At 30.2% G+C, this 18,427-nt stretch overlaps 1 protein-coding gene across 1 annotated transcript in view; it reads left to right on the forward strand.

Annotated features, from left to right (window-relative positions):
• Positions 1-18,427, forward strand: part of LOC118179510 (U3 small nucleolar RNA-associated protein 14 homolog A) — a 121,929-nt gene that overhangs the window by 86,288 nt on the left and 17,214 nt on the right. Inside the window, exons 13-14 of the mRNA XM_085819293.1 lie at positions 1,569-1,701; positions 17,914-18,116. Of these exons, the coding sequence (XP_085675419.1) occupies positions 1,569-1,701; positions 17,914-18,116 (336 nt within the window). The remainder of the gene's footprint in view (positions 1-1,568; positions 1,702-17,913; positions 18,117-18,427) is intronic.

The following is an 18,427-nucleotide window of genomic DNA, read 5'->3' on the forward strand; positions in this document are numbered from 1 at the left end:
AAGGTACATGTTACAATAATATATGGATGTGAAAAAAATTTGTTTCATTTAAAACATTTTGGCGTTTGGAAAAAATAAAAGTAGCGAATACTCTATCAAGGGTATCGAAAGACGTATACAATTTTAAATGTACCGTAAGGTATTTTTCTTCTTTAAGCATAACATTTTTCTTAAAATCTATATTTTTGTAGTGCAACAGCTTAGAATTTTATAAAACAAATTCATAATCAAAATCGCTGTTGTTAGTTATCGAAAAATGACCAAGATGTGATTTTTGCGTAAATGTCAGTAAACTATACAAATTGCTATTATCCATCACACTATGAATGTTTCTTTCATGCGAGAGTGTCCCTTTTTCTATTTCTATGGAACTGTCGTGTGTCGAAATACTATCAGAATCCTGTCAAGCGAGCTTCCGAATGTAAACAAAGAACACCCTATCTGGTGACCCAAGCTTCAAAGCAGTGCTTCACTTCTAGCGCCGGTTAGCCCCTCCTTCCTTTCCTACCTCCATGCTGATTAGTAATTTTTTCCCCCATTGAGTGTTTTTTTTTATCCCCTGTGATGAATTATGATTCGACAATTTTTAAATGTGAATTAAAGTTCGCATATTAAGTTCAAAAAATTGTTTTCTGGTTTTAAATCAGTTTTCTCTTTCTTACGCTAATAAAAAATGGTGCTCTTCTGTTATTAAGACAGGATTCAGAAACACATGTAAGGATGGATGGATGTGCATAATATATTCATATGTATACTGCGTGAAAAAAAAAATGGTACAGTTCTATATCTCCCGTTCTACTGGGCTGATTGACAAAATTCAAATTGCATTTTCCATGTCTCGAAAATGTGCCTTAGGATATGTGTTAGATTTATATAAAGCTTTGTTCTGACATAGGTATTTTGACACAAAATCAGACTTTTTATGAAATAACATACCAATTGTTCAAATTATGCCTAGATATTAAATTTTGTAATTTTTTGGTGAGAACTTTTTGGAGAAATTTAAAAATTTATCCTGGCAATTTTTTTTTTTTTTTTAGTTTGCTCCAAGAATAGTTCACTTAACGAACCGTAACCTATTTTCCTTTCCTTTTTTTTCATTATCCACGAGCAGAAAAAAGTCATCATTCTTACTTTCAAATAATTTTAATAACGTGCATATGCCACATTTTCGTTCATCATCGCTTATAATAAATATGCCAAATTTCAAAATGCACAGAAATGTAAATTCACGTATATCTTAGGAAATTTTGAATAAAAAACTCTAATTTTTTTCAGGTATGCCTAAAAGTATATCTACTTTAAGATGATGACCAAACTTTTATAAGGTTATAATTCAAAATATTTATCAAAAAATTTATTCTTTAAAAAGCAGAATGTTGTCTTTTGTTTAGCAATATTGATTTAATGTTATTGTGTTTAGCAGGAGAAAAATTAAGTTCAACTAATTTTGTTTTGATAGAACTATTGTAATTTTGCAAGTTTTGTAAGATTATTTAAAATTTTATTATGTTAAGTAAATAAATTTCAGAATATTCAAGTAAATCATGATAAATTTTCATTTCTAGCACTGAAGAAAATAATCAAATGCCAGATACACTTCCTTCTGTTAATCCTGTGCCTGTCTTTCAAACAACTGCATCTTCATCAGTTAATCATATAGAAGAAGATAGTCCTTTGATTGAAAAGCAGAAGCCAAAGGTAAGAAAGGCATTATTTTATTTTTAGTTTGAGTTAATAATTTTAATGCAGATATTTTGCTAAACTAACAGAAACAAAATATTGAACTTCAAAATTATTATGTTGATAATATGCTTTAAGCACTGAGTACTGATAAACTCTTGTATAATACAAATATAAATACTATCATAATCATTCTTCAAGTATGCAATTTTATATAAAATCTCTGATTAGGAAATTACACTGGTGAAAATCAGTTAACACATTGACTGCCAGTCTCTAGAGATGGGGTTGATAGTTATTGCCTTGACATCGAAGTAGATTGTACCCAGAAGCCAACATACTAATTATTGGAAATATGATTTAAAATTATTAATGAAATATGATTATTTTATATCTAAGTATTATTTAAACATTTCCATATGGAATTTCTTAACTGGGCGCCAGCGCGTGATTGGCACTGCACAACAATTTTTTTCCCAAATGCCACATTATGCGCTGGCGCATGATTTGCAAAAAGTGAATCAAAATAAGTAAAATAAGTGACAGTATGCATTATTTTTATATAAATCTCTGTTACAAACATATATATTACAAATGAATTTATTACATGATAATTATAATGGTATTATTAATAAACTTACATTTTAGAGTGTTATTTGTGTGTAATCTTAGAACAATCTAGGCAGTATCCAGGAGATCCTTCGCAAACTTTGCACACATATATGGTATCTTTTCGTTTTCCTTCCAAATAACAGCTTTTACACTGCTTTCGCAGTATTTTTCCACCTTTTTTCCTCTTCCCGCGTTTTTAGTACATGCTCCGATTCAGATGGATGACACACAGAAGCACGATGAACAGATGGCTGTTTCAATAAGCATCTTATCACGGATAGACGATAGTCATAAAGTGACATATTTCTATTGGAATACTTGTTGTAGATAAAGTGGGAATTGGACATCATTATTTGCAAAATATGCACAAAAATTTTCGTGGGCCACCTAATCGTTTTTCTTTCACAATGATAATAAGCAAGCATCTGGTCTTGCTTATCAATACCTGCCATAAATTTATTATACTGAATTACAGGTAGTGGTTTTGTTTTAACTTCACCTCTTTTGTTTGTTTTTTCCACCATATCATTTTTATATTCATTGGAAATATAAGTGACGTCTCTCTTATCCTTCCACTTAGCAATCATCACACCATTAGTATATTTTGCTACAGTTTGCCCTTTCTTCAGTTTTTTTTCTTTTACCTCTTTCAGAAATGTCTTCCTGTTTTTTTAATTGTCCCAGTACAATGAGTTTTTCTATCAGAAAGACATTTTGCCAGTTCATAGCTGTTATAATAATTGTCCATAAATACGCTATGCCCTACATCCAACATTCCCTCAAGTAAATTCATTACGACTTTCTGTGCATGTCCTTTTCCACCAGAATCATCCAACATACCTGTATATATCATAAATTTGAGAATCATACCATCAGGGGTTGTGATCATGTACAGCTTGATACCATATTTGTGACGTTTATTTGGTATATACTGTCTAAATATAAGTCGTCCACGCCATAATACCATCGACTCATCTAAACTAATCTCTTGTCCTGGGTAATATATTTCAGATACTCGCGCGTTGAACAAATTTACCATACTTCTTATTTTATATAATCGATCCTTTGGAATTTCTGTATTCTGCTCTGGAATTTTTGCGAAGTGCAATGCCCTCAGTAATAATAAAAACCGATTCCTGCTCATGTTTTCAGAAAACCAAACAGTGAATCGGTTTTCCAATAATCTTGTATGCGGTTGATTCATATAGTTCCCATATGTAAGATCAATCCCACAAATGTCAAAAGTTCCTCTTTTGTAGTGTCTTTCCAGGCATTGATTTGTGAATGTTTCTTTTTTTCACGGTGAAAAGGTACTTTATGAGCATAATCATTAGTTTCAGAAACTACTTCCTCCAAGATACTGTCGGTGAAAAAATGCCGAAAGTAATCTGTAGGATTGTTACCTGAAACAGTTTGGAGCAAACACTCGGATTTTATGAAAGAAAACTGCTTGATGGATGTTGAATCGTTTTCCCAAGTTAAATTTTCCATTATAGCGGAATTATCGCGCTGACATGTTGCACTTTGAACGATTTGTCCATCATCTTCATCTTCAGAATCCGAAATATCATGGGCATCATTGGGAGGAATGAATTCTTCGTCATTGTCACTGTCGTAGCCGTCGTAACTATAATCACTCGGGTACTCATCCGATAGCTCAGCCAACAAATTTGCAATTTCATCATCCGTTAAATTCTTATTATTTTGAACTTTTCTTTTTTTGGGGCGCGAAGGCCCTGCACAATTATCATCTGTATAACTCATATCACAAGAAGATTATTTTTTCAATCAAAAATTAAATATTAAATTCGAAACCACGATTATTTACAGATAGTTTCTAATCATAACTACATGCCAATACCAGCAGAAATACCCTGAAAGCAATGCCAAATGAACTAGAGAATGAATAATCAGAAGTGGATTTTCCCGTGCCAGCGCGTGACTGGCTATTGAGACATCACCCCATATCACGCGCTGGCGCGTGATTGGCTTTTCGGCGATAGCGCCACGCCATGCACAAGCGCGTGATAAGCAGTCAATGTGTTAAGGAAAATAAGACCAAAGTTGAATATAAATGATCTTTTAAAATGATAAGTCGATTGCTGTATTAAAACCCATTTTATAATTGTACTGTTGGAAATGGAGAAGATTCTTTAAATGTCATTGTGCCCCAAAAATCTTTAGCAATTTGCATATAATGTTATCAAATAATTATGGGATAGTTTTCTATTTTTGCTCCTTTTTTTAATGCATGTGGTGTTGTAATTTCAAAAATAAAAAGGTGCTTTCATTGTTAAACTATACTTTTATCAATTAAGAAAGTATTATGCTTGCATACAGACAAATATTAATGCTTATACTGCTCCTAGAAACGTGTAAGAGAATGTAGGGGAATTTCTGTTCTTTTCGTAATGTAGCTGATTTGCTGCAAAAGCTATTATTATTGTTGGAAATATCCATTATAATTTGAAAGGACTATTATGCACGATGAGCTTAATAATCCTTTCAAAAATTACACGTCGTCTTCTCTATGTCAATTTCTATAGAAAATTCACTGAAAAGATTCTGTAAAATTTAATCAAGTTAAAGAACTATTATTTTCTCCTTAACAGTTTTTGAATAGTGAACGCCTGTGTATTTTAATTTATGCATGGATATTTAAAGAAACTATTTTAAGTTTTATTTTTTAAATTTGTTTAGTAAAAATTTTTTCCCTTATGTCAGGTGTTATCACACAATATACTGTGATAAACCATTTAAAGATAACTATCATGTTTCTAGGTCTTCTTTTGAGGTCTTCTGTACTAAGTGCAATCTTAAAAGAAGTGATATTCGACACTGTTTACACACACACACACACATATATTTATAAGTAGAAAGTAGTAAATCATACAAATGTGAGACCTAGTTGGTCAAAAACTGTGCGTTGAGCAGCAAATTTTAAAATAGATCTATAAGAAAAGGAGAGATTAAAAACTAACTAGAGCTGTAAAGAACATTTGAACTTCCTAATTTCTGATATTACGTGTAAAACAGCATTAAATCATCTAAATCAAAGTTAAATAAAGAATTGTATGCGAAAAAAACCTATCCAATTTACATAAAACAGAAATATTGTACATATAAAAAAACCTGGTCAATCTTCTCTGTTCAAGGCTTCAAGCAAAACTTTTCAAGGGAAAAGGGCTTGAATCCCTCAACCAAGTTGATTAACCTACTAAAACATACAAACACTTTTTGTCAAACAAATATATTGAGACTAAAAATGGCTTTCATTGTAATTAATTTTTTATTCATGTACAGTACAAAGTCTTTAATCCAGACTCGTCGGGACTTCAGTGTTTCTGGATTAGGGGTTTTTCCGGATTATAGATCATCAATTTATATCTGGTAAGATGGTATGCAGAAATTATAAAATTAAAAATATGAAACCATAATTTATGAAATAAAGAGCAATTATGATCTAAAGGGTATCAAAATTTACAAAAAAAATAAGCTTAATATTTATTTGTTTACTTTATTAAACATTTCTTTCAATGTAAGTTGTTTAAGTTGCTTCATTTTATGTGCTAATACTTTCTCTTTAATTCTATAAAAAGACATAATTTCTTTTTCAGTTACAAAGTTCCGCTGTTCAAGTCCTGTAATTGCTGTGCCGAGAATACCGACTAACTTGTCAATCGAAATTTTTTCATTTTCACTAACCTCTCTGTCACTTTCTTCATGCCTTTATCCATTTTTTGCAGCAATTCCACTTTTTGTTTGATGGACATTGAAACATGCTTTCGCTTTGTACATCCTTTGGCAGCTCCAGAATTGGGAACTCTTTTTGACATAATCGAAAGTTCAAGCTTATTTTTATAAAATTTCTCTAACAGTCTGCAAAAAATAATAAGCCGCATCCAATTAGAAGATTAAGAATGCAATCTGCATTATTAACTGAAATAGATAATTAGATAATTTTAGCCTAGCTTATACCATCCGTCATGCATTAAACGCGCATGCGTAAAAGTTTTATTCGCATGCGTAAACGCTACCCATGCGCAGAAAGTTTGTAGCTTTGAGGTCCGGATTATAGATCATTCCGGATTATGGGCATCCGGATTAAAGACTTTGTACTGTATTACTAACGACGTCTATGGTCTTAAAAAAGAAAAAAAAAAAAAAAAATTAATCTAAAAAAAGTAAATTTTTCCATAAAAAAAATCTTTTGTACTGTACGATTCAAACACCCTTTATATGATCAGATCCATATTAGTCATATTTTTAAAAAGCATCACAATCTTCTACCAAGTCGGCAGCTCCAGGTTACTCCTTGTTTTAAGTACGAAAAAACAATAGGCAGTATGATTAACAATCACCACAATATTTTAGCTCATAACAACTGAGAAGGCCAGCTTCCAGAGAACAGTAAATATGTAGATCTTTATCATCAGCACATTATCACAGGAGATCTGAACATCATTTAAGATATTGACTTACAACAGCTCATGCAACTAAAGACTAAATTTCATAACACTTTTCATCTTAGCAAGAACTTTTGCCTACAACAATTCAGCAATGATCTCAATTCCTTTATTGTACTAGCTAGCTATCGAGCTAACCAACCTACTACTACCTTTCTAGAATGGAAAGCAGCAATATTTAAAGACTTGGACAAAAAGATCTGCAGCTTACCTAGCTTTCTCCGAATTCACGATAAGAAATCTCTAGAAAATCAAATCAAACTTCTGCAAGATCGATTCATCATTACTAAAATCGACAAAGCAAGCAATAACTTCAGTATCATTTTAAAAAATTCTACTATGACTTAATTCAACAGGAATTACTTAGCACCAGCAGTTATCAGCCAATTAAAACCAACATTAAAATACTTCTAAAAAAATTCAAGGCATTACATAGAAGGCTCAAAATTCGTGCCAACAAATATTTTAATAAATTTGCAAATCTCTATGTACTTTCTAAATTTCACAAGACTCCTATCAAATTCAGATACATTGCAAATGTTACCAAGAATTTTTTAAAAGAAATCAACTATCTTTCCCCAGAAACTTAAACTAGTACTAGATATTAATAATTTCAATTTTCATGATCAGCACTGCAACTGGATTATTAATAACAACATAAAAATAATTGAGATATTGAATACGCTTAAAGTAGACAACATTCAATGTTATGACTTCGAAAATCTCTATACCACTTTGCCTTTAGAAGAAATTCACGATAGCCTTCTCACTCTCCCTGAGATTTTTCCACGAGTCCTTACAATAGTCACTAGAGAAAAATGGAAACTTTTCCTCAACAGTGTGATATTTAACAGTTATCTGCAATTTGATAACAAAATATTTAAACAAGTCCAAAGAATGTCTATAGGTGGCAATAGTTCTATAGCAATCTGTGGATTATTCCTATTCACTCAAGAATTTTAATTTATGTACTCACTGAATCAAGACGAGCAAAAGTATTACCAACATGTTTATAGATATAAAGATGACGTAATTGCCTTTAATAACTTCAACAAATTAGAGCAAGCAAATATGTATCCCACTAGCCTTAGGCTTAACGCCACCAACACTCAGCAAAATGACATAGTTACCTTGATATTCAAATTATTAATTAATCTTATTAAAATTTATGACAAATGCAGAGATTTCAAATTTCGCATGCTCAAGCTCACTAACTGGACTTCTAACATTTCGAAAAGGGTCATAGTTAATGTTATCAATTCACAGCTTCACAGAATAAAAAGAATCTGTAATAACACATACCTTCTACAAGAAGAAATTCTATACTTCATTAGCATCGACAGGACAATCAAAATCCAAAAGCAGTTATTAAAAAGTCCTTAACAAAAGTTGGCATTTACCTGCTGTTATTTTAAATTACTTGTTTTAGTGATGTAAAATTTTTTTTACACAAATCTGAAAGGAAGGTAGCTGATGGATGACTAAGTAGATAATCTAATGTAAAAATGTAATGTAGATTTTCAATATTCCAAACTCTTTTCTCTCAAAATTTGGCGTAGAACATCAGTATATTTACTATATAATATCACGATTTACTGGCTAACACTTTCTATTATTAATTTTAAGGGCTTTTTTCCTTTCAGAAGACGCTTCAAAGCCCGTTAGTTAAAAATTACAACTTTTGCTAATATTTTTAATAGTGTTTTCCATTTCTACTTGCTTTTGGTCAGTTTAGCAATTGCATTGCATTTTAGCCATTTTGTTTAGATAATCACTGTTAGAAACAGCAATTTCTTAAACACGATGCCATTTTGAAAGAGTTGCCTTCTTCCTCGACCCCTCTCACCCCCTTTTGTTTTCTCCCCACGTGCCGGACAATACCATTGGCTTCTACAAAAATATGTTAACTTGCTTCTGTGGCATACTCCTCCATTAGGTGGAATTTGACTGAATTATAATTCTGGTAGCGCGCATTAGGTCTTCGTCACTTTCTGGCAACCTTTTGCCACATTTTTAGCTCAGTTTAATTTTAGGAAGAAATCATTTCGGATGCAGGTATGTTAGCCATTTTTGTAAATTACATTTCTTCATGAATTACTCTGCCTTTTAGTCTTAACAGGACCCCTTTTAGTCAAGATTTTTTCATTAGGATAAAGTTTTTATTTTTAACGCTAAGGGGCCTGCCCCTTAAAATGATGTATAATAAAACTTTCAGGATTAACACTAAATAATTTGATTGTATATTTGCCTAACCGGGCCACTTTGTATAGGATTTTTCTTACATCTTTTAGACGATTTTTTTTTTTTTTTCTTTTTAAGATCATAAGTTTTCTATTTTGTTTAAAATTTGTAGTTTTACTTCGATGTTTTAAAACATGCAAACACGTCAGGAAAAGGGACAATCTATTGAGACATCGTTAGTAATAGATAAATAAAAAATTAATTACAAAGAAAGCAGTTTTCAGTCTCAATATATTTGTTCGACGAAACATGTTTGTATGTTTTAGTAGGTTAATCAACTTAATTGAGGGCTTCAAGCACTTTTCCGTTAATGAGTTCTGTTTGAAGCCTTGAACAGAGAAGATTGACCATGTCTTTTTTATATGTACAATATTTCTGTTTTATGTAAATTGGATAGGTTTTTTCACGTACAATTTTTGATTCTGTTTCATGGATAAGTTTTTTTGTGTGCATATTTTGATTTAACTTTGATTTATATGATTTGACATTGTTTTAAATGTAATATCAGGAATTAGGAAGCTCAGATGTTCTTTACGGCTTTGGCTAGTTTTTAACCTCTCCTTATCTTATAAATCTCTATATATGTATATATATGTGTGTGTGTGTAATAAACACAAAATTTAGAAGTACTGATGTAGGAAGACTGTGACATAGAAAATACTGATGACAAAGCACGTAGATGGCATATTGAAGAGGAAGAACTCCGATTGCATAGTTTGCTAACATGCTGAGTTCATAATATCTGAGAAACTTGGCAGTGGAGACAGTTTTAATTCCAGTTTTATTTGCAACTAAATTTTTTGGCCACAATCACTTGGCATTCTAGTCATGCCTATTCACAGAATATTTTTACATTTTTAATATTATTGCAATAGAGAGTGAAGTTGCATCCAGGTTAGAGAGCGAGGCTGAAGTGCATAGTTAGCCTATATGGAAGCACAGGAAGAGAAAGGTTTTGGTTTGAGTTAATAGTTTTAGTTCCCGATTGTTACGTCATCAGCACTGCACAGGTCATGCAAAATGGAATGATGTAGAAATGGTGCAGTCCAGAGAAGTTATTACGATTTTTTAGAATAGAGAGGGAGAATTAAGGTTTTACCGTTAGTTTAAATTATTATTTTGATTCACATATTTTTTTATCTTACATATATGTATATATATTTTGCCTTTAACAAATATTCTCTATTCGTATAAAGCAAAAATAAAATTTTTAATTTAATTAAGAAATTTTAATTGCAAAGAAATAAAAATAATTATTGTTGCGAACTAATTTACAATATCATTTAAATTCTAAGAGCATATGTAAATTAATTGCACTTATATAAACCATGAAAAAAATATTATTCCAAAAAATTAAATTTATTTTTTATTTTATTTATTTATTTATTTTTTATTCCTAAAAATTGCATATGTGAACAATTGTTGAGCAGGCAGGAGACAGACTTATCGAGGGGAAGTTGCCCCCAAACCTAACTCTTCAATTACTCAATTCATGTTTCGTCATCCATACAGGCAAGGGTAAAAAAATTCAATACCAAAAGTAAAATCAAATGTTGTGAATTACAAAAAAAATATAAATAAATAAATAAACAGTGGAATTTTGAGAAAATAGCAAGTAAATGACTAGAGTTAAAATTAATTAAATTAATTAAAAAAATTTAAATAATTAAAAGTAGAAAACCAAAGTAATTTAGAAACTCTTGCCTACAGGAAACTTCCCCTACACGAATTATGCATGTAAACCTAAAATAAACTATATACGATGATTAAAATATAATAATAATAATAAAAAGGCTAGTAAATAGCAAGTTTAAATTTAACTTACATATATACATATTTCAATTTCTGAGCTGTACCAGCATTTGCTAAACTAGTTGAGTAGTTTATACTGCTAACTGTAAAAATAGAGGTCTTTAATACAATGTAAAGCTGCTACCTGTGAGAGCTATTGTAAAAACCATGTTGTAAATTCCAAAAATGTAAAATGTAAAATGCTTGATAGTGTGCAAAAATGTTGCCAACTTTGAGTCATTGTGCAAAGTGTAAAAAAAAAAAAAAAAAAAAAAAAAAAATACTACTACTGTTTGTGAAAATAGATGTTGTAAACAACTACAGAATAAATTTTTTTGAAAAAAATTTTGTTAGTAAAAAGAAAAATTTTGAATTTAATTTAATTTAATTCGAATAAATTTAATCTAGTTGAATAAATTTAAATTGAATTAGAAGTGAAAAAGAAAATTACAAATTGAAATAGAGAATTATTATAAGAAATTTTTTCTACTAGATTGCATTATTTAAAACTGAAGTTACAAGTTCAATGAAAACTTTAACTAAATGCTGGCCAAAGGTAAGGAAATTAGATAAAAATCTTTACTGAATTCGGGCTATAATTGAGACTTTTGAAAAGAGTTGGCCTTTTGTGAATAAAAGGAAAGAATCCAGTATTGATAAAATATGCATTTTTACAAAATATATTTACAAGTAATCCCTTAATTCTTCAAAATCCTCCATTAACCTTCAGTTAAGGTTTAAGGTAATTTTATCCTAACATAAAGAGTTAAAAAATTAAAAAGAAAAGTTAATGCCTGCCTTTTTAATATAGAATTTAATAAAACTTTTTGGGACTTGGTTATTAACTTGAACATTAATTAGTTTTTATTATTTCTTCCTTTAAAACTTCTATTTCAGTACATATATTTTTAATTGTAATTATTTGGCTATAAAAATTGTTACCTATTACTTTTTTAGAGATATTAGAGTTCTAATTAATTAGTTTAATAGTTTCTAACTGGAATGTCCTCCTTTTATCATATAATTTAATATTGTTGTGTTTAATTATGAGCAGGTCTAGGTATTCAGTATTATCTTGATTCATATTAGTTCTATTAAGTGTTAAAATATCTGGGTAAATTTTGAATTGTTCAAAAGCAGAATTATTATTGAAAGTTTTAATATCATCAATGTATCTGAATGTATTTGCAAATAACTTTAATTCATTCTTATTCAAACTAAGTTGAAATTTATATTCATTAGCAAAAAGAAATAGCTTACATGTTTGTGTAGAACTGTTCGCTCCCATTGGAATTCCTTTCACCTGCTGAAAGATTTTATTATTGAATTTAATGTAATTATTAAATAATGCACATTGCAGGTACGTTTTCCGTCTTCAATTCAGAGGATGCTTAGCATGTCAGGAAAAAGTTGTGGGAGTTGCATTAAACTAGTATAAATTTCGTCCAATGATAGAGACATATAAAAGTTTTCAAAGTTATAGCAGTTAATGTTCCTGATTTCTAAACTTTTAGATTTGTTGAGAACTGGAGCGTTATTATAAATAATCCAACAATAGTTGTGCTGCTTGTTAACTAGTTGATGAATTAAAATACATATTTTTTTAATTGCAAGTATTTAATCTATACTCTTTTATAATTATTTGTACCATTTGCTGTAAATTTAAATTTGAGTGATGATTTATGGAATTTTGGAAGAACATAAAGATTTGCTAATCTGTTATAGTTAGATGGTTGTGCAATTAGTAGTTTCTTATGAATTGCTTTACGCTTTTTTGCTATGACATTTTCTTGTGTATTGCTAATTTTGTAAGTAATGGCATTATTCAGTTCAGTATCAACTAGTGAGACATAAAAAAATTTTCAAATAATGCTGAAATTATTACTGGCTTTGTCAATTTTGGTGATTATGAATTTTTGCTTCAAATCTTGTATTAGAGGATTGAGAAAATTCCATGGTTAAGTGCTGTTAAATTCTAGCCTTTGAATTCTTTGCTTCATTTCTGCTAACACTTCATGTTTCCAAGCCATAAAGGCAGAATTTGGAATATTTAATTTGTAAATCTTGACGAACTCGTCAAGATTTTTTTCGAAACTTCTAAAACATTGATTTTTGCCAATTTTCAGTACAGGTTGAAATTTTGTGCCTTTTCTCATTAAATTTCTTAAAAGCTGGTTTTTAACTATTGTGTTAAATTGCGAGTAACAATATGTTTATGAAAATCGTCTACGTAGTCTTTATGTTGAAGTTCTTTGCAGTATCAATGACCTGTAGAAGCTAGATCATGGTGGTTAATTAGCAATTTGCTAAGAAGTTTTTGATACTTGAAAGCTGGTGAGATTTGTACTTTAGTAGCTCAAAATTGTTGTTGACATGTTTCTGAAAATTTTATAGAACTGAATATTGTCATAGTTCGGATGTAGGAAGTTGATTGTGCAGTAATGGTTATTGTACTTGTTAGAGAGAGGTAGAGAAATTAAAATTGCAAAAATCTATAGCAAGGTCTTTAATAATATTGGGTCCCGTAAATTGCTGTTGAACAAAATTTACAAGTTTCATTAAGAATTTGTGTTTACAAGTAATGATATTTTTGGTGAAATTTTCAGTTAGAAAGTAACTATTAATCTTAATGTTTAACTTTACTGTATCTATTGTAGAAAATAATTTATTTTTCTGTTTATTACCTGTTCTTGTCCCTCATAATGTTTTTTTACTAAATAATTTAAAATAGCTGTAAGTTGGAATTTCAGAATTTAATTTAATGTGTTGGTTGAATGTATTTAGCCCATATAGGTAATTTTTTTTTAATTTAAGCACGTAGAGTGACTCTTGAAATAATCTATCCTTGTATTCAGGCACAATGTCCAAAATTTGAATACTAATTTTCCTGAAATCATGTATTTTAAAAGGTTTTAATTCTGCTTCTAATTAACAAGTGTAAATTGGTAGTAGCGAATTTTTAATATGTGCTCTGTGGTTGTTAATTCTAATATTAAGATTATTTTTGGTCTGTCCTATATATTTAAGGTTGCAAATGTTACATGAGATAAGGTACAGTCAAAAGTCGTTAATCAGGACTCATCGGGACTTTGGCAATTCCGGATTATCGATTTTTCCGGATTATAGATCATCAGTTTAAATCTGGTAAGATGGCATGCAGAAATTATAAAATTAAAAATATGAAACTGTAATTTATGAAATAAAGAACAATTATGATCTAAAGGGTATCAAAATTTACAAAAAGAAAAAGCTTAATATTTATTTGTTTACTTTATTAAACATTTCTTTCAATGTAAGTTGTTTAAGTTGCTTCGTTTTTTTTATGTGATAACAGGGTTCGTAGCGGTCCTTATAAGTGCTTATAATTCCTTATATTTGAAAATAAAATATAAAGGCCCTTATAGGTGCTTACGTTTTCTTTAAAGCCCTTATTTTTTTGTTTTTAGTGCTTATTTTTTGCTTTTAGTGCTTTTTTTTTTAATGAATGCACTATTTTTCCCCGTACTAAAGCCGAAACTAAATAAACAACTTTTCTTACTAATATGGAATGTCAGATGGTGAGTCATACTCCCGGAAATAGCTTTTTCCCCTTTCTCTGCATTAACATAACCTTTGGTGTGTACGAAGAGTACAGACAGGTGCCCCTCCTTCTATTGGTCAAAGAATTGCAAAAGCAGTGAAAATTCCGCTACATTCGGCATTCTTTTCCTCCCACCCAAATACTATACACGTTTGAATTTCTATCAAGATCTTAAAAATTTGCATTCTCGTTCCGCTTGGTCAGTTCATATTCGTGTTTATTATGATCGTTATGCTTATATTATGAGCATATGTATGAATGTTTATAATAACATAGTTGCAGTAACTGCTGAAGTATAGTAAACTTACAAAAATGGTTCTGTTTTAACACAGAATTAGCTTTCTAAGGAATAATATTCGGAATGGCTTAAATAAAGGGAAAGTAATCGAATAGTCAAAATAATTTCATTTTTTTGGCCAATATATTATACAGTACGAAGGTTGGGAGGTCTCGCCTTTCTCCGCAAAATCTTGAATATTGAAACCGTTACAGTTCGCTGCAAAATGCAAAACAAGCAATGGACCTTTTTTTTTTTTGTGTGTGTGTGTGTGTCACTTTGGATTGAATAGGACTAAAAGTTCTGCGGTCTACCAACCCAAGCAAAGAATGATTCTATTCCAGAAATTTAACGCCATCTTTTGAAAATTAGAATGAAAAACACCCCAGTTATTTAGTTCTTTATTCTCCCAATACCGACAGTTGTTGATTCCGATTGCGTAATATCACGTAGGGAAGAACTACGGCGCACATATTGCGCAATAACGTTTGCGATATTTTTCAGCGATAATTAATTTTGATGTTCAGTCCGAGATTTGTTTATGAACACTTAAAAGAGTTTTACTGTGCTTGCTAAGCAGAATATTTTTTACTTTTGTTTTATATGATGCACATATTGAAATGTCAAAAGCATTTATTTAGCGGAAAAATCTAAAGAGCGGCTACAGTCTACCCCCCCCCTCCCGCTCCTTCAAGTTACGCTCGACTGTCCGAATATTCGCCAATTTCCATGTGTGTGGGTTAGTTAACCTTTTACTGTTAAAGATGACTGCATGAAGCAAATTTCTGTTTTCTGATTTCAGAAATGTTCCTCTTTTTTACTTAAATTACTTTGCTTGCAATATCTGTTAAAAGAAAACTGATATACAATGGAAATTTAGAAAATGTTCAGAATTTAGATTTAAATTATTTAAATATCAATATGAGTGAAAAATAAATTGTATTTATTATTAGGTTCCAAGCGAATACAATAAATATACCTTATTATTATTTATTTTCTCTATTTTGAACTGAAATTTCATCATTAAATCTTGTAATATAGTTTAGTTCTTCATAGTTTTTTTATTCTCTCATTGTAAACAAGTTCTGTAAATTGAACTATTATTTAAAACTAAAAACAAAAAAAAGTAATTATTTTTTATGGTTGAGGTAATGCTTGTTGTCTCTTAATAAGTACTTCATTTCTCATATTTTAAATTACAAGTCTAATTTTTAAGGTTATGCAGTTGTGTATGATGTAATTAGACAGGTGCTTTTTTTTTTTTCTTTTTTTTTTTTCTTAAAATGTGCTTGAAAAGTGCTTGTAGGTGCTTATTTTTTTAACTAAAATATGGCTATAAACCCTGGATAATACATTCTGTTTAATTCTATAAACAGACATAAATTCTTGTTTAGTTACAAAGTTCCGCTGTTAAAGTCCTATAATTGCTGTGTCGAGAATACCGACTAATTTATCAATCGAAATTTTTTCGTTTTCAATAACCTCTGTATCACTTTCTTCTTTATTGGAAGTGAATTATAATGACGAGGAATTTGATTTAAATCATATCAAAGACGGAGTACATCGAGATGAAATACTACATTTAGTAAGTAATTATAAGTGAAATAAAATAAAAACATCTGCTCTGAAGGTAAGGATAGTGCTGACAGATTAACTTCCAATTCATTGCGTGCCGTGGCGTTTCGGCCTCCCCCCCCCCCGGGCCGCAGAGCAGCGTGAAATTGATATACAGATTTCGGAATGGTTTGAGAAATGAAGGATATGCCTTTATCCATTTTTTGCAGCAATTCTACTTTTTGTTTAATGGATTTCTAAACATACTTTCGCTTTGTAGATCCTTTACATATTAGTAAATACATATCAGAAATTCTATTTGACATAATCGAAAGTTCAAGCTTACTTTTATAAAATTGCTCTAACAGTCTGCAAAAAATGATAAGCCGGATCTAATTCGAAGATTCAGGAACAACGCAATCTGCAACATTAACTGAATTAGATAATTTTAGCTTAGCTTAGCTTATACCATCCGTTATACATTAAATGCGCAAGCACAAACGTATTACGCACATGCATATTCACAGCTGTAAAAGTCTTACGAAGTCTTAAAAGTCAGAGCGACGCATGCGCAGAAAGTTTGTAGCTTTGAGGTCCGGATTATGGGTGTCCGAATTAACGACTTTTGACTGTATATGCAATTAAATGTTTTTGAAAAGGGGAGTTGTTTTGTGGCTGTGATATTAAAAGCCATAGTGCTAACTTTACAAGTAACTCATTTGCTAGAATGACATTTATGGAAATTTATGTGATTGAGATGAGCCATTATAAAAGTAAAAATTCTTAACTGAATTTTTGGACAGGAAAAATTTCAATGACTTTATTTATCATAATACAAATTCTCAATGGGGTTACTATATATTTATCTGTTAAATATGTCACTTTTTTCTACATTTTGAAAATCTATGTTTAGGAGGAAAAAACTCACATGAATATTCTCGTTTTTGATATTCATTTAGGAAATAATTTTTATGTAAAAATTTTGAAATTTGAAACTTTAAAGGTTCAATTTAACATGTTCTCTGTCATCTATAAAAATATTTGTAATTGGCAAATTGAGTATGTTTGCTAGATACAAGATAATTCGCTATTTGTCGCCTTACTTATACCAGCAAGTACAAGTATTGCCATAACAAATGCATGCAAGTTGTTTGGTGTAGAGGAAGGGATTAAATAATACAAAAAATTTGGTGTTTTGATGTGGATAATTTATTTCTCGAAATATAGATACGATAACTAAATTAGGTGCAAAACTTTTCTTTTGGTTTACTAACTTTTCAAATGCTATAAATAGACTGCTCAAATTTTTTTAGTGACTTGTGTAAGACTAATGAAAAATAATGTATTGCGTATTCAGAAGTTTTGCATGAGAATCACTAACACTCAGAATGTGTGAGTATTGTTTATCTAACCTCATAATTGGCACAAGGAGCAAAAATAAAATTTCATATGCCAACTATGAGTATAGCCATGTGAATTTATTTACTGCTATAAGTAATCTGTTATATTTATATTTAAATAATAAAATAACAGAAAATAATTTAACCTCATAAAAAAAACAAATAAAATCTTCGCATGTGTGAATGGATGTACTATATCATTTTGGCAGCGAATATGTTAATATGATTTGTTTAGTTTTTAGTTCTGAATTGTAAAAGGCAATACTATTAAGTCACATTTAATATTAATTGAAATATCTTCTCTTAAAGGTTCTTCAAAAATTGAAAAAGACTTCTGAGCCTAAAAAGACTACAGTTGAAGATGAAAAGGAATTTAGTTCAGAAGCTCATTGCTTAGATTCTATGGTTCCTGATGATATAACTTTTGGAGATGAAGATCTTGATGATGTTCCTGATGGGGCAGTGAGTATACAGCAAGCTTTTGCAGATGAAGAACTGATTGCAGAATTCAAGTAATTATAACTCATTATTACAAAGATGAAGTTTCATTTTTTAATGCCCTCTCTCCTTGCACAAATGAAATATCTGGAACCACAGCACAAATGAAATACTGTATAGAACTGCTGAAACCTAATGTGTTTTTAACTAATTTTTTATTCCCTACAGAACCATTGATACACTTTTATATTGAATTCAAGGGAGGGAGGAAGAGTATAATTTAATGAACTTATTTCATATTGGTAATTTAAAGAGCTGTTTGCTTGGAAAATGTATATTGCAAAATTCAGATCTAAAAGTTCTTTCATTTATTTGTTTTTTTATC

This window comes from Stegodyphus dumicola, chromosome 6 (genome assembly GCF_044657685.1).
Source record: "Stegodyphus dumicola isolate Sdum_Otavi_A_Nest chromosome 6, ASM4465768v1".
NCBI classification, from domain to species: domain Eukaryota; kingdom Metazoa; phylum Arthropoda; class Arachnida; order Araneae; family Eresidae; genus Stegodyphus; species Stegodyphus dumicola.